Raw genomic sequence first — 19,100 nt, 5'->3', positions numbered from 1 at the left:
TATCATTTCCTTGACTGTCAAGGGGACAGTTACGAACATGCTGATGGATTGATTCTGATGCATACAATGGGGGAGAGAAATACTCACATCTGTTCCCATTTGTATTCATCAGAATTTATCCATCCCATGTTCCATTTCCTTGGCTAATCTGAAAACACATTCACATTGAGATATTATTGAGAAGTTAGGGAAGATCGTCCTAACATCTTTGTTTTTGTTTTTTTGTTTGTTTGTTTGTTTTTGGTGGCAGCTGGTTTATTAAGCTGTACCTTAGTATAGGCGCTGGGGCTTGCTCATGGTGATCTTAATTTACAAAGCCCGGACATTCTGCCAATTTTTCTTGAGCAATGACACCAGGAAATTGACAGCTAAGTGGATGTTATACACAAGCTCATCATCTGTCATTTTCACATGGCCAACAGCCACTGCCAGACACAACACCTTCTTCATCTGGAACTTGATTGTGAACTTCACTTCATCAACTTTGGCTACCATATTCTCATTGTGGGTCAGCACGGAAGGGAACTTGTCAGCCTTATTCAGACCTGGGCCCAGGATTCTTGGGATCTGCTTGATCAGAGACTCTGAAGCCAAAAAGGCTTCATACTTCTTGGCCAGCTTCTTAACTAGTTTCTTATTCTTGTTGAGCTTCTTCAGAGCCTTGATGTCCTTGTGGGAGATATCCACAGCATTGGCCTCATCACAATGCTGCTGGTCTCCCAGAACCCATACGGAGAGCTTGGGGCAGGGAGTGGACTTCAGCCTGACGGTGCCCGAGAAGCATTTGTCCTTCTGAGGGTCATAGTTCTTCAGGCTGATCTGAAGTTCCACTGTCTTCAAAAACTTCTGGCGCTTGCGCTGGTTCCTGTGCAGGGCTTGCCGCACTGTCTCGTACAGGGTGTTGCAGGAGACCTTGCTGCTCATGATGCCTTGCCCTGCGAAAACTGGAAAAGAGAACGTCTTTGTTTTTGAATAGACAAATTTTTTAAAGACAGAAAGGGATAACATGAATATGGGGTTTTAGGTCCTGATACTAGTTGATAGGGGAGAAAATTTTAGGTTGGCAAGACTTAGTGATACTCAAATCATATTACAGAGAAGCTGTTCAGTTTGTTTGGACTCCAGACCAAGGCAGAGCTAGCTGCAGTGGCCACCATAACAAGAATGAGGCTCAGAGAAAGAGTGTAAGATTGTAATACTCTTGAAAATCTGGTTATTTCAATAATGGATTGAGAGATCCTTGGACTCTTTTCATGTTTTGTTAAAAGGATTGTGCTTATTGTAAGCTGTACATACACATCCATTAAAAAAAACGTGGCAAGGGCAGAATTTTAGAGTTCCTTGCCTTACGGAAAATCTCATGGTTTAGCTGAAATAAACTTGGTGCTTTTTATTAGCTTGTTGAGCCTATATTTAGGTCTTGATTCTCACACTTTTGTCCACAGTGGGGAAACCAACAAAGTGACCTTACAAGGACATTGTGGTCACTGTCCCTCCAGAGATACTTGGCTTGGGAGAAAAATCTTAAATAAGGGTGCTGAGATCCTGGAGGGCGTATGGCTCTTTAGAAGGGTGGAAGTTTGGCATGAAATTTGTTTGAGAGCAGTGGACCAAGAAGATCTTAAGTTTTCTGTTGAGAATCAGAGCAGGGCCTTTCTGCATCATGGGGCAGAGTGGAAAAGAGAAATGGTTTGACTTACCTTTCACCTCCTGCCTCATTCTGTATTGCCCCAATCCTTCCTTTCTAGGCTTGTTGCACAATTACCCAATGAACACGGAGTGGGAAAAGCCAGGAGAAGAGAGGGAGGTGCATGGGCTCCTTTGGAATGAGTTTTCCTCCCTCCCTCTGAAAATGAGAGACTTCCCTCAAAGGAAACAATGCCATTTCCCCTACTCTCGCCCCACCCTGTCTGAAACCTGCCTTCTCCCAAGCAGCACCCCATCACCCCCTTGCTTTGTTTGTGTTTCCCTTCTGGCTTGTTATTGATAGAAGGTATATTTATTCTCTTTCTCTGTCTAGCTGTCTTCCTCTTCCTTTTTTCTCTCTTTAGGTTCTGGCTCTCGTCTGGTCCTGCTGAGAGAACATAATACCACCTTATTTGTGGCTCTGCAGTCATTTCCATGGCAACCGACCCATGGCCCAGGTATGAGCCTGTGCCTTCGCTGTAGGACTGTGCAAGAGAAAAGGCCTTTATTAAGGCTGAGTGCCAGCAGGTTCCCTCCCGCAGCCCTTGCCCTGGGAGGAACTTCTGCAGGAATCAAAGAAGGGAGACATGAATCAAAAGCAGGTTCCCAGCTTTCTCAAAATTTCTCCAGCGTAAGTGAAACGTGCGCAACCCAGCGCACATACAAGTGTGCGCGCATGTGTGCGCACCCCCCCACTTCTATTTCTGGACCTTCAACCACAGAGCATTTTTCCTTTTGAAGGGACTCAGCTTTGTCGTTGTGGCCTTGAACAAAAGCTTGTGTTTAAGATGAGAGGTGGGCTCCTATGTATAGGATGGTGATGGGGAAGGGGAGGTGGGGAGGGCTACAGCAAGGACAGAGATGGATGAAAGGTCACAAAAGGGGTGATGTGGGAATCAGGAAGAAATTTTAGAGCCCCTAACTCAGTGACTAGAGAGACACAGGGAGAAAAGAGGGTTTCAACTGAAGAATTCTTAACACAGAAGCTCAGAATGTGTTCATTATTGTGCAGTGTGACTTAGGCACAATAAAATGATATAAAATAGCATGGAAACCTGATATCTCTCCTTAATCTTCTCTCTTGTCTCTTTTCTATCCTTTTTCTACGGATCGCTTATTTTCGTTCTATTCCACTTTAGTTTGGGTCAAGGGAATACCATTTTGGGGGAAGATGGAAGAAAAATCCTAGTCCAGTTCCTAAAGCTCCACTTTCTGCCTCTGTCTTCCCTTCCACCAGAGCTCTTGAATTCAGATAAAGCAAAAACATGGGAAGGGGTCTTTTGCTGATTGCTCCCAAGAATTGTCTGCTCACTGAAAACAGTCTAGAGCAAGAGGGTAGTCTGGATTTGTGTTACAACCAGGATGAGTTAACCTTTATTAAGCAGATGTATAGAGGACCAGCTCATCTAGTCTCCAACATGTCCACAGCCATCCGCTCCCCATCTCCTTTATTGATCTTCCTGTCTAAATGAGTGCTTCTAAACTCGGTGGGAGTTTTCCAATTAGATAAAAGGCAATTCATGTCGCCTGCTGCCTCTGTGCTGCACTAACAGCCCCAAACCAAGAGAGCATATTCAAGACTTCTTGGCAGAACAACCTGCTTTAATCAAGGTGGCCCCCTCCGGAGCACCTTCATCTGCAGGACATTTCTCTTTAATATGTGGAGGCTTTCTTTGGAGGTGGAGAAAAATGGGCTCTTTCTCCAGGAGTGGGATTTTAAGGTGAGCTGTGTAGTTAGTGAAGAAGATGCCGCGCTCGCTCCCTGGGCTGGGGTTGTAGAAAAGGCAGCTTGGCAATTATTTTTGAGTCAATCAATAAGTCCTGCTAGGAGCTCTGGCTTTGGACCTACACAGCTTCCTAGGGGATCCTGGATGAGTCAGAGCTTGGGTAGCACAGTGTTCTAAGGGCTCTACCTACTGCCAGGAGGGTTGAAGAGAGAATGGGGGGTGGGGGTCACAGTCCATTCTAGGATGTGTGTCATTGTCCATTGGTGAAGGTGGGTGGCCCAAAGCCTGGACATCAGCAGGGGCCTCCCATGACCCACTGTAGCTGGTTCAACCCTTCTGCTTGAGTTCAGGGTCCTTTCTGCAAGGCAGCCTCATTTATCCTGCCTCTTAACTGTCTTTATTCTGGCCTAGCTCGTCTTCCACATAACCAGGTCACCATATTTTCTGACTTTTAGTCCTCCTTTTCTTCTTACCTTAAAAAGCTGCCCTCACCTGAGAAAGTGAAGACTTTCTCAGCCATCATCTTTCTCCTTCCTCTAGATTCCTTTCCCACTGTTAGTACTGTCTTGCTTATTCCTTAGTTACTAATTAGAGCAACTCTCCTTTATTAATACTGTCCCCGTGCCAGGCACTGGGCTGGGTGGTTCATATGCAATGAACAAAGTCAAAGCTCACAACATTACTATGGAGTAGGTGCTATTAGTACCCCTATTTTACCTATAAGGAAACTGAGGCTAAACACCTTGCTCCAGGGCATGTAAACATTTGGATCCACATATGTGTGATTTCCAAATGCTTAGATTTAAAAAAAAATTTTTATTGAAGTGTAGTTGATTTACAATGTTAGTTTCAGATGTACATCAGAGTGATTCAGTTATACGTATACATACATACATATTTTCTTTTCAGATTCTTTTCCATTATATGTTATTACGAGTAATTGAATATAGTTCCTTGTGCTATTTAGTAGGCCCTTGTTGTTTATTTATTTTATATGTGGTAGTGTGTATCTGTTAATCCCAAACTCCTAATTTATTCCTCCTCTCCCATTCCTTTCCCTTTTGGTAACCATAGTTTGTTTTCTATATCCGTTAGTCTGTTTTTGGTTTGTAAACAGAATTTGTATCATTTTTTTTTAGATTCCACATATAAGTGATATTTGTCTTTCTCTGTCTGACTTACTTCACTCAATATAATAATCTCTTGATCCATCCATGCTGCTGCAAATGGCATTATTTCCTTCTTTTTTATGGCTGAATAATATTCCATTGTGTTTTTATCCAGTGATCTATTGATGGACATTTAGGTTGTTTCCCAAATGCTTAGATTTTACCATGCATGGACAAGGATGAATGATAATCATAATGGAAATGAAAATAAGTTATTTGCTTTTGAAGCCACGTGGCAAGATCATGGGCTTAGCTCGCCATAAGGCTTAGCAACAATGATCTTTGGCTCTGAGGTTGAGTCCTTTCCCAGACAGAATGACTTGGGCCCCAGTCCCCTCTGTCTCTAAAGCACCTGCACTTTTATTGGAGACCAGGAAGCTTTCCTATAGCTATTGTGGGTGCAGACTCTGTGTCAGGGTCTGGGGACCCCATTTGGCAGGGACCAGAGAAGGTCTGGTTGGACTCTGATTGGCAGAGGATTTGTTCCTCTTAGGTGTTGTGGTTTCTAAAGGAAAAGCCCTGGCTCCTTAGACTTGCTTATAGCTCCCTCTCTCTCAAGGAACTTGGGCCAAATACTGCCCTTAAAAATGGCCATCTCTGCCAAACTTAAACCAGTGTTTCAGGAAAAAGCCCAGACTCCTCAATTCAATTCTCCCCTCCCTCTAGACAGTTCCCTTCTCCTATTTATATTTCTCTTAAGGACAGGAGACATCTTTGTTCTTTCCCTTATTTTCAAGAATCTTCAATCTGGAGTTCACACATCAATCCCCCAAGTTGCCCTTTGCCATGCTTCCTAGGAGGGTAGGTAGATTTTGTGAAAAGAAGTTTTTTGACAGCTAGTGTGGGGAAGTCAGACCTATCGAGTCTGGTGTGATGATTAGATGTGATGATTAGTCTTCTTCCTCACTCTCACTTCAAGAGTATCATCTCGGTTGGCTTGGCAGGTCGTTGAAGGTAGGGGAGGTATAGCAGTCTCTCCCATAGCTACCACAGTCCAGAGCACTGGGCTTGGAGATGTTCAGTAGCCATGGTCCACATTGGTGCATTGTGAACTGAGTCAGTATCGTGGCTAAGGTATGGGTGTGGCAGGAGGTCACTGACAGTGAGATGAGGGCTGTGCTGGTGAGCATCTCTCTCTTCCCTCCATTCTGGCTCCTGGCTCACTGTTTGCATAATCCGCTCTGGCCGTACTGTGTCTGGACCCCCAGAGGAGTGGGCTGTCTCCGTGAGCCCCCCTGCTTCCATTATTTCTCCCTCTCCCTCTCACAGCACAAGCTCGGAGGAGAGGCTCAGCTTGGTTCCCACTTGCCTGTGTGGTTTGGGTGGAAGATGCTAGGTCCTTCTCTGACCCACACTGTCAGTGTGAGGTGAGCTGGATGCTGAGGAGTAGACACCTTTAGAATACTGAATTTCTGGGTCTTGACTTCTCAGCGGTGGTCTCTTCTCTCCTGTCACACACTGTCACAGCATCATTTCAGTTCCACCTGGGGAGGTAGAGATGGAGAATGATGGTGTTCAGAAGCCTAAGGCACCTGCTGCTCAGAATCACTGTGGAGCCACCGCAGAAGGCTCTGGAAAGAGGCACTTGACCTTCCCTTACATGAGAAGAGCGAAGAGCCAGGGATGAGTGTTGGAATTAGTGCCCATTCGAGCTGCAGGAATTCACCTTTGCTCTCTGGAAGAAAAGGAAGTGTTTGAAAATTCAATAAAGCTTCCTTTCATTATCAGACCCCAGCAGGACTTTATGATAATTTTTATAACTTCTTCATTCCAAACTCTGGGTGCTTTGAAGGTTAATAACTTGTGTTTATCGAAACTTCCCTTCAAGGAAGTCAGAGAGCTCTGTAGACATCTAATTCAGCAGCACCACAGGACCGAGGAACAGGGAACAGGAAGAGGATGAACAGACAAGATTATTCCAATTTAGGAGAACTGATAATATTAATAGCTCCAACAGGGAGTTTAAGTGAGTTTTAGAAAATCACAGAACAAGTTGTGAGCTATCCAGGAAGAGGTCTCTTCATTCCCCAGTGCTGGCAGCCTCAGATCAGCATCTGGCTGGACTGCTGTGAGCTGGGGGTGCTGGACCTCTCTGCCTCGGTTTCCTCATCTGTAAAATGGGACAGTAAGCCCTACTTCTTGGTATTTTGTGGTATTTAGTGAGGTAGAGGAGTAATAGTACCACCACAACGCTTGGCACATCAGCAGGGCTCCCTGCATATTATCTCCCCCTCCTATCTTCTGAGAGCCATGGAATATCTTGCTGGTGGGCTGGAGAGTGAACTACATATGTTGTACTCTGTTGCTCAACAGAGGACTAGGGATGCAGGAGGTTGTCTGGGGATGAGGGACCAGAAGTCACTTCTCTTCTCTGGAAACCCTCACAGCCAAAAGGTACAGCCTAGTTCTGTGAGAAGACTGACACTTCCTCCCCAAAATCTGGAACAAGAGGAGCACAGATCCCCAAGTGAAAGTGAAATGGAGACTTGAAGCAATTTTAGAGTTAATGAGGGGTGAAAAAAGTGCCTCTTCTGGAGTTGTCTTTTGAGGGTTGAGTCATTTTTGGAGGTTTATATTTCTTAGCAAGGTACACCGAACTTCCACTTTGCTTTTGCTGAAAGAGGAAGCTTTTTCGAGAAGATGTTGGGCTGTGTATGGTTTGGATTCCAGAGTGGCAGGAGATTTCCACTTTTAGAGCAGGACATGGCCTGAGAGATTTCTCTCCCAAGACCCATCTTGCTAGAATGAGTGATACCTACACCCCTCTTTAAAAGCTGTGACTGTTGAGGGTCTTAAAGTCATGTGGATGCAAGAAAAGGAAGTCCTCATCAAACTAAAAGATCGTAAAGGGCTTTCTGGCTGTCCTGGTGATTGACACATGTGAAGAACCAGGGCATGTACTGCTCTCACCAGGCCCCCCACTGCACATTCTGACCAAGACTTGGGGAATAAAGAGAAGGATCCTTCTTTTGGTTCCTCCATCAGTTTCCTACTAATTTTAGGTCGTGTCCAACCATGGGAATTTATGGGATGACTGTGAGAGGCAAAAACTTTTGACTTGCAGCCAGAGGTCTGAGGTCCCTTTGGTCTCCTCTACCTGAGCTCATCTGTCTTCGGCCTGAAAGGCTTTGCTAGACATCTTGCCATCAGTGGTATTGCTTGGACTCACCTTCGCTTGTCCTACATCTTAGAGTAAGTGAATTTTGGACTTAAAACATGATTAGCATATGTCAACCAGTGAAAAGACTTAGACAGACAGTGCCACGGAGAAGCAGAGGGTAGACCATCACTGGGTGGTTTTGGTGATAAAGGGTGACTAGGAAGTGGCTGTCATGTTGCTTAATCTCAGTGCCAACTTATTTAAAAAGAATGTAGAATAATTCCCTCAATTCAGTGGGAGCCACCCTCAACCACAACCATCTCACTGATACCACATTCTAAACCTGATGTAAATACAAAACAGGGTAAGCCCAATTTTATTTACTGATAACCAGGTCCTTCCTCTTCTCTATAGACTTTTATTAATATTCAAAGCTTAGAAGAGTAAGCAAATTTTCTGTGCATTCTCTAGCTTCATCTTGAAGTCACACAGATTGCTCCATCATCTCTCAAGACAAATTTCTTTCCAGGGTACCACCTGGAGAGTGATGAAAGCTGCCTTCCCTGGTTCTGAGCTGAGACCTTAGAGCCAGCCTGAAGGCTTTCCTGAGACACTTAACCTCTGATGTCTCAATTCCAGTAGTTTTAAATCTCAGCCATAAATGTTTCAGAAGTGTGCTTTTTTCCTGCACTGGGTATACGTTTTCGGTGATTTAATGATCTCATCCTGTGACCTAGTATTGCTATTGTGGTCCATTGTGTAATCCTACATTTGCAGATGGGCTCCATTTTTCATTATTCTCCCAGGCTTTAACTGGGGAATATTTCATGGAAAAACATAAAGTACAGGTGTTCAGGACCCATGCAGCAATTAGGAGGGAAACCCAAGTCACCATCCAACAGAGATGCCCTCCCAGGCTGGGAGTTGAGAGGATGCTGGGTGAAGAGCATAACTTGACTCCTAGTTTAATGGGCACTAAGTTAGACCAAACTAAGTAGAATCAGTTGCAGAACCTATGAGATGGGTAGGGAGAAAAACTGTATGTGGTTCAAGACCAGTGATTTTGAGGGGGGCGCTGGCAAAACTGCTGGCCAGTGGGTGTGGCCAAGGTTGGTTGCCAGGTCATAGGCTCCTAGTCTTACTGGTGAGGGAGAATCATTCCAGGCATATCTGGTCTGCCTAGTGCTTTGCTAGACCTTGGGCTGCCATGTACCTGTGTGCCCTCCTGGTGAGTCGGGTCTCTCTGACTCAGAGACCACTGACTTTTTCTGATGGGGAGAGATTCCCAAGGCCAGACATATGTGAGGACTCCTCCCTCCCTACTAGTTCTTCTTTTTTTTTTCCCCTTTAATTTCAGAGTTATTTATTTATTTTTAGTTGGAAGTATAGTCAGTTTACAATTATATGTCAATTTCTGGTGTACAGCATTATGTTTCAGTCATACATACACATACATATATTCCTTTTCATATTCTTTTTCATTTTCACTGTAGGTTACCAGAAGATATTGAATATAGTTCCCAAACTCCCAATTTATCCCTTCCCACCCCCTTCCCCCCTCTGGTAACCGTAAGTTTGTTTTCTATGTCTGTGATTCTGTTTCTGTTTTGTAAATAAGTTCATTTGAATCTTTTTTTTTTTTTTAGGTTCCACATATGAGTGATATATGGTATTGTTCTTTCTCTTTCTGCCTTCACTTAGAATAACAATCTCCAGGTCTCACTAGTTCTTGATTGCTTTCCAAAGAACTGGGCACTTTTTTCCCCCAAAAGATTACAGTAGATTCACTAACTTGTTCATCAAACATCTTTTGAAAGCCAGGTGCTGGACAGAGTGCTGGGAATGGAGTGATAAATAAACATGGTCCTGCTCCAAGGATGCCCAACAGGGGTAGCAGGTATATCTCTAGGTGCTTCCCATCGGAGGGTGGCAGTTGCTGGGATGGATGCTTGTACGTATGATGGGAAGAGTTGAACTCAGACTCTGTGTGTGTGTATCTGTGTGTGAGTCTCCAATGGCAAATGGAGTTAAAAGGTGGACCAGAGGCTGGAGGTAGGGATGGAATAAAGAGTCAAAGCAAAGAGAATAAAGTCACAGGCCTGGGAGAACATGAACATGCTATCCAAGTGAGCCAAGCCTCGAGCCTTGGGAGATGTCCTCCACATTTCCCAGGGGTGAAGAAGGGAGCAGTAGGAGCCTGTAACCTTGCACTGTTCCCACAGGTAATGGGGTATGGAGCGGCTTTCTTGACTTGTTTCAAGGAGAGACACGAGTCCACAGTAGAGTTGCCACATTTGGCAAATACAAATACAGGGTGCCCAATTAAATTTGAATTTCAGATGAACAACAAATAATTTTTGTTTAGAGTAAGTATGTCCTATGTAATATTTGGGATTTACATACTCTAAAAAATGATTCATTGTGTATCTGAAATTCACAATTATCTGGGTACCCTGTATTTTATCTGACAACCTCATCTACAGGCATCTCAGGATTAAAGAGTTCGAGGAGGCACTGAGGGTTTGGACGTCCCAGTGGTGGGCTCAGAAGGTACTCAGAGATTTTTCTAGGTCGTCGTTTCCAATCTTGAAGAAAATTCTGCAGTTTTTTTCCCATAGTAGCACCAATGAAACCATGTCACATTACATAATTTATGTGGCTAATTTATTCATCCATTCCCTTTTAATTCAGTCACAAATATTTAATATGCTCCAGGCTCTGAGCCAGGCACTGTGTACACACTGTGAGTGAACACCGACTCGGGCTGATTCTTGAGGCGTTTTTCACATATTTCATATACTTTTGACAAAACTATCACATTCCTGGCAGTTGCCTGCACCAAGGAAGACATTTCCTTCCTCTCCTCATCCTCCCCCACCCATGCTGACCCCACGTTGTTCCCCAATGCCCTGCTCATGCCTGCAATCCTGTTTTGAATGGCTTAGATGGGGTGATCTCAAACCAGAGCGGCCATCAGAATTGCCTTGTTAAACCCTTGTTAAACCCTGGCCTCTGGGTTCTCTCCCCAGAGTTTGCTTCAGTAGATCTGGGATGAGGACCAAGAATTTGCTTTTCTAACATGTTTTTCGGTGAGGCCAGTGGCGAGAACAGTGATCTTAGAGGATAGGGTTCCTGCAAGGACCTGGGAGAGGAATTACTCCCTCTGCCTCAGTGCCATCTCTTCTCTGCTGTCTCCTGCCCATCAGTTTCATGCTGATCACCCTGGGTTCCCTAGAGCTGAGGGTGATATTTGGCAGGTCACAGGAGTGACTGTTTTTGGGATGAGGATTTCCTGGTTAACCAGTGGAAGCACTAGAAGATAAATCTTTCTTGGGAGAGATGTTTTTAAAAATCTTATAAACAAACATTAAAATTATATCCATAATAAAAGTTGATTGTGGAAAATTTACAAAAGTCCTGAAAAAGTTAGACTAAGAAGGTAAGAAGTTATTCATAGTTCCATTGGTATAGTTCCTTTGAACATTTTATCTATGTATGTATGTATAAGTATATTTATACCTTTCATTCACTTATTCATTCATGCATTCACTTGATCAACATCTACTGAGTGCCTTCTCTGTGCCAGGCACTGTTTCAGGCACTGGAGTCATAGCAATGGGAGAAAAAAGAACCCAAAGATCCCCACCCTCATGGAGCCCGCATTCAATTGGGAGAAAGAGACCATATGCAAGAATATAAATAAAATGTACACTACCTTAGTGACAAACACTACGTACCTGGGTGTGCCATTCTTCTGGAAGTGTCTGGACTTTTCAGGTTGTATATTATCTGATTGCATGATGAGTCAGGATGAATTTGAGATGCCACCAGCCTCCCAACACTCTGTCATTAGCAATGCAAGGCTTGTTGTGGGTATAGGCGGGAGGGCGGACTGGTCCTGGGGGGAGGCGAGTCATTATTTCCGCCTCGGTGCATTCTAATCATATTTCCCTCTGTCAAACTGAGCAGTACTTTCCATCTTACTGCAGGGTCTCTGCTTTCTTTCCGCTCGGATCAGAAACATATCAGTGTGATCAGGCCTGGTGGTGGATGATTTAGAGATTTTCATCTCTGTTAGTAGCCAAGGGCTGGCAGCATCTTTGGTGTTTGTGTGTGAATACATGTGTGCATTTTGCTTTTAAATAATAGGTGGCACTACCTCCCACTTTGAAATGCTGTATATTTTGCACTTTAATTTTCAAGAATTATTGAGGTCACAGACAAGGACAAATCAGCATAGAACAGAGTTCCTAACTGTGACTCTCACACAGCATAGTGAGTCAGGTATCTGTCTAGTCTTTTATACTTTTATTTATTTATGTTTTATTTGTTTATCTTTATTCAATGTATTTACACTAAAAAGAAAAAAAATAGTTCACCTGTTTCTTTCTCCTTTTCTACCTCGGGTGACTGTTAATGTTCTCTGTATCTATGAACTTTTGTTTTTCATATTTAAGATTCAGTGTATAAGAGAGATCATACAGTATTTGTTTTTCTCTGTCTGACTTGTTTCACTTGGCACAATGCACTTGAGGTCCATCCATGCTGTTGCAAATGGCAAGATTTCATTCTTTTTTATAACTGAATAATCCACTGTGTGTGTGTGTGTGTGTGTATGTATATATCTCACAATTTCTTTATTCATTCATTCATTGGTAGAAACTTAGATTGTTTCCATGTCTTGGCTATTATAAATAGTGCTGCAATGAACATGGGGGTGCATCTATCTTTTTGAATTAGTGTTTTCATTTTCTTTGGAAAAATACCTAGAAGTGGAATTGCTGGATCATATGGTAGTTCTATTTTTAATTTTTTGATTCTCTACATCCTTGCCAACACTTGTTATTTCTTGTCTTTTTAAAATAATAACCATTATAACAGGTGTGAAGTGATATCTCACTGTGGTTTTGGTTTGCATTTCCCTGATGATTAATGATGTAAAGCATCTTTTCATGTACCTGTTGGTCATCTGTATGTCTTCTTTGGAAAAATGTCTATTCACATTTTTTGCCCATTTTAAAATTGAATTGTTTGTTTTTTTGCTATTGAGTTATGTGAGTTGTTTATATATTTTGGATATTAACCCCTTGTTAGATACATGATTTGCAACTATTTTCTCCCACTCAGTAGGTTGCCTTTTCATTTTGTTGATGATTTCCTTTGCTGTGCAGAAGCTTTTTAATTTGATATAGTCCCACTTGTTTATTTTTGCTGTTGTTGCTTTTGCTTTGGTGTCAGATTAACAAAATTACCACCAAGACCTGTGTCTGGGAGCTTATTGCTTTTGTTTTCTTCTAGGTTTTATGGTTTCAGGTCTTATGTTCAAGTCTTTAATCCATTTTGAGTTAATTTTGGTGCATTCGGTTAAGATAGTGGTCCAGTTTCATTCTTCTGAATATGGCTGTCCAGTTTCTAGCACCATTTATTAAAGAGACTGTCCTTTTCTTTTAAATTGAAGTGTTGCATACATACACTAAAGTGCCCAGATATTAAGTATAAAATTGTACGTATTTTCACATATGTGAATGCCTATGTACCCACCACCTAGATCAAGATATGGAACATCTCCAACATCCCGGAAGATTCTCTTGTGCCTCTTCCCAGTCAGTCCTTTCCCCTAATCTAAGTAACATTCTTTCGATTTCTATCACTGTAGATTAGTTTTCCCATTCTCGGACTTCACATAAGTGAAATCTAGTCATTTGTATCTGGCTTCTTAGATCCATTATTTTGTTGGTAAAATTCATGCATATAGTTGTATGTTGTAGTAATTCTTTTAAAATTTCTGCATAGAACTTCATTGTATGAATGTACCACAGTTATTTATCCATTATACTCTTATTGGATTGCTTCTAGTTTTTGGCTACCTTACTATTATCCAAATTATTTTAGTGTCTATAAACTGATGTGTTACCCCTCTCCCCACAAGAAACCTGCACAATAGTCTGAATGGGGATTTGTACCCTTATCTTCATTTTATCTTCATTTTATAGATGAGGAGCCTTCATGGGGAAATTCAGGGACTCATCCAAGGTCACAAAGCTATGTAGGGACAGAGTCATATAGAGACTAGAATTCAGATCTCTTGACTGCTGGTCCAGTGATCTTTCCTAGATTCCTGTTCAAAGTGCCCCTGAAATTCTTGGCATTCAGAGGATCAAGTTAGGGGACCTCTTTTCTCCCTGGGTGATGACAGCAGCTGCCTTCCTGGTTGCTGAGACTCTGCTGAGGCCCCTCATTTAGCTGGAACCTGCTTCCTGTTTGAACAAATGCAGTTTCCCCAGTAGCCCTGCAGCATGGAGAGATGCACTTGATAGTCGGGTAGCAACAACAATTAAGCCTCTTTTGAAAGGAAGCAGCTGAAACCCCCAGTTGACAGTACCTGGTGACTGAGCAGTTGTAGCAAAAGCTGATGGCTGTCAGGTACCAGCAGAGAGCAAGAACATGCAGTGGTGGCTGTCACCTGTAAGAACACCTGGACGTAGATGTTGTCAGTGTGATGGTGCCCACTCCAGGAGGCTTGGCAACCATAATGGGATGCAGCCCTCACCTTCCTGCCAGCTCTCAGGAACAGGTGCTAGTTGAGGGGTGGGGAGCTGCTAGTTTCCAGGGAGAAGGATGAAAAGAAGGCCTCAGAACAGCCCAGTGTCCAGAGTATCGTTCCTGGTGATTTCTGAGCTGAGTGCCCAGAGAAGGAGTAGTTTTTGTTCCGTAAGTGCCTCACAAATCATCACCATGCTGGTGTGGATTCCTGCAGGATTCAGGAGGGCCCAGTGGAGATGACTGCTGGCTGTAGTTGCTGCCTCTGCTTTTCCTTTGACCTCATTATTCCTCATTTCTCCCACCCTATCTATTGCTTCCCTGCTTATTTTTCCTTACTCTCATTCTTGATTTTTTAAAAAAGCAAGGCAGCATCTCTTGGCTGGAGGAGTGAAGATTTAAAGAGTGTCTCTGGCACCAAGGCCTCTCATCTTCATGATCTTCATGCAGATTAGGTCTCCTCATTCCATGTTTACAGATGGGCAAATGGAAACTCTGACTTTAAGTAGGGGGATGCGCTCATCCTGGTTTTCTTAGGACTTTTTTGGTTTAAGCACTCACAGTCCTGCATCCTGGGAATCCCGTTAGTCCTGGGCAGACAGGGACAGTTGTTATCCAAAGGCTAAGTGATTGCTTCAGGTTGCAAGCCAGGAAGTTCCAGGGCTGAGGTGCGAACTAAAGTCTCTGTGGTTCCCAAAGTGCTGTTTCCCTGGCTCTCTGAGGTTGACTTTTCATAGGGATCAGTTCGAAATGCTGTAGAAGATGCTCTGAGGGACATGCATGCCAGAGCTTTGCTAAGGCAGAAGCTGATGGGCCCAGCCTTGAGGTTTCCTTAATTTGCAGACAGCCTTGGATGTTCCCCCACTCTCAGCCTGCCTGCATGGTCCAGCAGACTTACGCTGAGACGAGAGAAAAGGCCTATTTATTTAGGTATTGCTGATGAAAAGGGAGTGATAGAAGTATTTCCAGCCTCTGCTCTTCCTGGTTTCCAAATGTTGGCTCAGTTTGGGAGTTCTCAAGATCTGATAAAGTGGGATGGCTAGCACTGTCCCATGCAGATGTGATGGCATGGTGACTCTTGGAGCATGGACTGTAAGGTGCTAGATTCCTAATTTTTGAGCAGCTTTTTGGGGCTGTTATCTGGATTCAGCTGGGTCTCCAGGCCTTTTTTTTTTTTTTTTTTTGCACAAGTTTGCTGTGCCCAACAGCACCTCTACTCCTGACAGGGGCATGGCCCTCTTTGAGTGCACCCCTGACCCTCTGGTTCACCAGGGCAAGGCCAATGCACCTCTGTGGGGAACATTTCCTTTGATCCAACTTGTTTATATTACTTAATCAAGCAGGATTTGACCAATGACTTACAACTTTCTTTATTAGCTTTTACTGTTTGGTACTAAATTATGTGATTCATTTTCCATTTTAAGCCAAAGCATGCTTATTACCCAATCCCTGTACTTTAGTGTGGTCTCCTAGGGATACACAACATTCTCTGCAACCAGGAATCCAGCCCGTGTCCCAAAGGCTGACATCTGCTTTTCTTTTCTGACCCTCAACCAAAGTTAGGTCGTTCAAATAGAAGTTAAAGGAATACCCTGTAGATGCATTTAGGCACATAGTGAAATAGAGGATTCATGGACAAGCCAGCCAAGAATTGTGTCATCTTTGTTTTGAGTTCGCTGGTTCATGGAGATGGTAACATTGTTCATGGAGGGGACAGTTGTGTGGGAGAAAGGGGGAAGGATGGGGAGGTATTAATAGGTTGTCATCTGTGTGCCATACTTATACCATTATATTTAATCTTTATTAAGTCCTACGAAGGACTAGACTTACACAAGTGAGAGACTGTCTGTGTCCCACACAGTTATTAAGTGGCAGAGCCAATATCTTAACCAAGTCTGACTCCAGAGCCCACCTTTCCCAGAATACTACAGGGAAGAGAATGAAGGGTTTAGAACAAATTCCTTGAGGATTCCTACCATTGGAGAACATTAGGAGGTGTGTATATACTGAAATATATCTCTGTGAATTTTTCTATCTTTTTAAAGTGAAAAATACTCCTTGAAATGCTTCTTAAAATTTATTTTTAAAAACAAAAGACTTTTAACAAAATGTGTAAATGTCCTATAAGCAATGGGTGCTTTTTTTTTTTTTTAATGGAGGTATAGGAGATTGAACCCAGGACCTCATGCATGCTAAGCATGTGCTCTGCCACTGAGTTATATCCTCCTCACAACAATGAGCTGCTTTACACAAACAATTTTAAACAGAGAGGGGTAAGGATAGTTAAGAATGTTCCAAACCCAGAACAAGTCAAATTTATTCTTCTCGGTAAAAACAATACAGAATCATTGAATCATCCAGAGGGGATGCTAATTCTGACCATATCTGACAAGTTGAGTAGCCTAAGACCAGTTCCTAAGTCTCTCTGAGGCTGTTTCCTCATCTGGAAAATGGGAATAATAACCCCCACTTTGCAGAGTTGGCAATTGTTTGGTGCAGTAAGTTATCAACAGATGCTAATTCCTTTCTTTCTCAGAATTCCTTGCTTCTCAGAAGCAAGTCTTCTGGTACTGGTCAAGGTGAAGAGCCATTAGGTAGAGCACCAATTGGGGTAGAAGATGAGTGCTCCCCACCAAGCTCCCCTTAGGTGATGATTTCCCCACTCTTGACTCATCCACATCCAGCCTTCTCTTTGCTTTCCTTTTTCCTGGCCGTCTTTTTAGTCCATTATGCCACCTTCACAGAGGCTGAGCAGAAAAGAGAGATAAATCAATAAAGCAATGTTGCTCTATTTTGGCCAAAGGGAAGGTTTGGTGGACAGGAGTTTTAGATGTTTGCCTGAGTATTTTGGACTCTGAATCTCCCTGACATCCTTGTCCCAACAAAACAGCGGCTGGAGCTCACTCCACTGGTTAGATTGCTAACTCTGACATGGGGATTCAGCACCCCAGCCACGCACACATATCCCCACACAAGGCTGAGGGTGTCTCTTAGGCATCTCTGGGAGTCTGGGCTGTGGCTTCCTGGCACTAGACCCTCAGGATAGGGCCTGTGTCCTGGTAGAGTCCAGTGCAGGCTTGGACTCAGGCGGAGCAGGAACAGTGGGGATGGGGGTTCTGTGGTGTGCGCCTCCTGCGCTTACTGGTGGCCCCTACCCTTTATTCTGCACCCCAACTGTCTTGACAGCTGGTGGTTCCTGAGCAGTCACACATCACCCAGCCCCCATTTCCCCCTACTCTCTTGCTCCTTATTCTTCACTGCTCATCTGGGCCTTACCATCTCAGGGATACCTTTGCTACCTCCTTCCTGACCCCTTGCCTAGATTAGGTAGCTTGCTCTGAGATTACTTGGTGCCGGCTCCCACCTTTTCTGGATTTTCATCATACCACATTATGGGAGTCTGTTGACTCCTTAAAGGAAGGGCTTTCAAGTTGTCAGTTGGAGCCCTGTCTTCTCTGAACCTGACCTTTACTCTTCTCCCCTGTTGTGGTCATCACACTGAGATCCTCCTCATCTCTAGATAGGCTGTTGTAGGAACCTCTTGTCCACTTTCCAAACCAACCACCAGAGTGTCCTTCCAGAACGCAGATGTGACTACTGCTCTTCTTAGCTTTCGTGGGCTCCCTCCTGCCCATAGGAGGCTGCATCAGCCTGAGGCAGGTTGGGGTGCACCAGAGGCAGACCCTAAGACAAAGAACCAAATGTCAGTAGTTTATTGGGGGATGAAGGGAACACGAGAAAGGGTGGAGACCTGAGACGGGAAAGGAAGGGGAGACAGGCAATATGCATAGGGTGAGCCAGTGAGCAGATGACTGCTGTGGATGATGGGAGTTAATCCTGCAGGGTGCTTGCAAGACTGTATAACATGCCCCAAAATTGTTACTAAAGGGGTTATAAGTGCAGGTTTTCTCCAGAAACTCCCATTGGTCATTGGCTAAGTTGCTCCCAGGGGTGTTAATTACGTGCTGCTGTGGTCTGCCCCATGCAGAGACCCAGCAGTCTTCCCTGGCCTGAGGGTGCCTGTAGGCAGAGAGCACAGGTACCTGCAGGAAGAAGGTGTTTCTGAAACAGTGGGTGCTGAGGGCAGTGGGAGGGATGCCGACAGGATCCCTCACAGCCTGGTTTGTAAGGCTTCATGTGATGCAACCATTTCCCAACTCTGTAGGTCTTCTACCTGCACCTTCCTTGTGCTCATGTAGCCCGGTGCTACTGTGGGTCCCTGCAGAGCCCGGCTATTTTTTGCCTTTATGCTGTTGCTCGTTGATATGTCTTCTGCTTTGGATGCCCTTCTTTCACTTCCCCATCTGGTTAACAACTACGTATTTTTGCAGATTCATCATCATCTCCTCCAGAAAGCCCTTCTTGAGTAACTCCTCTCTCACACTGATTTGGATGCCCTTTTTGCAGCATCTTTCACAGATCTACTTCCCTCACCAGACCATGGGATCTGTGGCACAGACACCCCATCTGATTCCTCTTTGAGTCTCTGGTAATGAGTGAACATGAGATGTGGTACATAGTAGGCACTGACTAAATAACGTGTTGGATTGAACTGTTGATCTGCGTTAGTGGTTTAGCACATGGTTTAGCACAGGCCTTGATATTCGAGTTCTGAATTGAACTAATGTTTGCCCCACTTCCTCTTTTTGTTGGCAGAGGCAGCAAGGGAATAAAATTGAGTCCTCCCCTACCCCAGGGCACAGAGGCATTTCACCCTTCTACCCAGAGAGATTAGAGCTGAAAGTGGTAACCAAGGAGAGGCACAAAAGCTGGAGGATACAGAAAGCATCAGGGAAACGCACATGTGTGCTTGCGCGCGCGCACACACACACACACACACGCATGCAGGGCAATGTGGACCGAGAGATCCAAACACAT

The 19,100-nt window shown here is 44.0% G+C and overlaps 1 protein-coding gene across 1 annotated transcript; it reads right to left on the bottom strand.

Moving 5' to 3' along the window:
* Positions 1 to 249: 249 nt before the first annotated feature.
* Positions 250 to 924, bottom strand: LOC105090706 (large ribosomal subunit protein uL1-like). The gene has a single exon (XM_064496141.1). The coding sequence runs from the start codon at positions 922 to 924 to the stop codon at positions 310 to 312; it is 615 nt and encodes a 204-aa protein (XP_064352211.1). The 3' UTR covers positions 250 to 309.
* Between the last annotated feature and the right edge of the window lie 18,176 nt (positions 925 to 19,100).

Source organism: Camelus dromedarius, chromosome 17, assembly GCF_036321535.1.
Source record: "Camelus dromedarius isolate mCamDro1 chromosome 17, mCamDro1.pat, whole genome shotgun sequence".
NCBI classification, from domain to species: domain Eukaryota; kingdom Metazoa; phylum Chordata; class Mammalia; order Artiodactyla; family Camelidae; genus Camelus; species Camelus dromedarius.
Note: the sequence above shows the minus strand (reverse complement) of the source record. Positions and strands in the feature narration are given on the sequence as shown.

Coding starts and splice junctions, on each gene's coding strand:
- LOC105090706 (XM_064496141.1), bottom strand. CDS start 924: ATGAGCAGCAAGGTCTCCTGCAACACCCTGTACGAGACAGTGCGGCAA.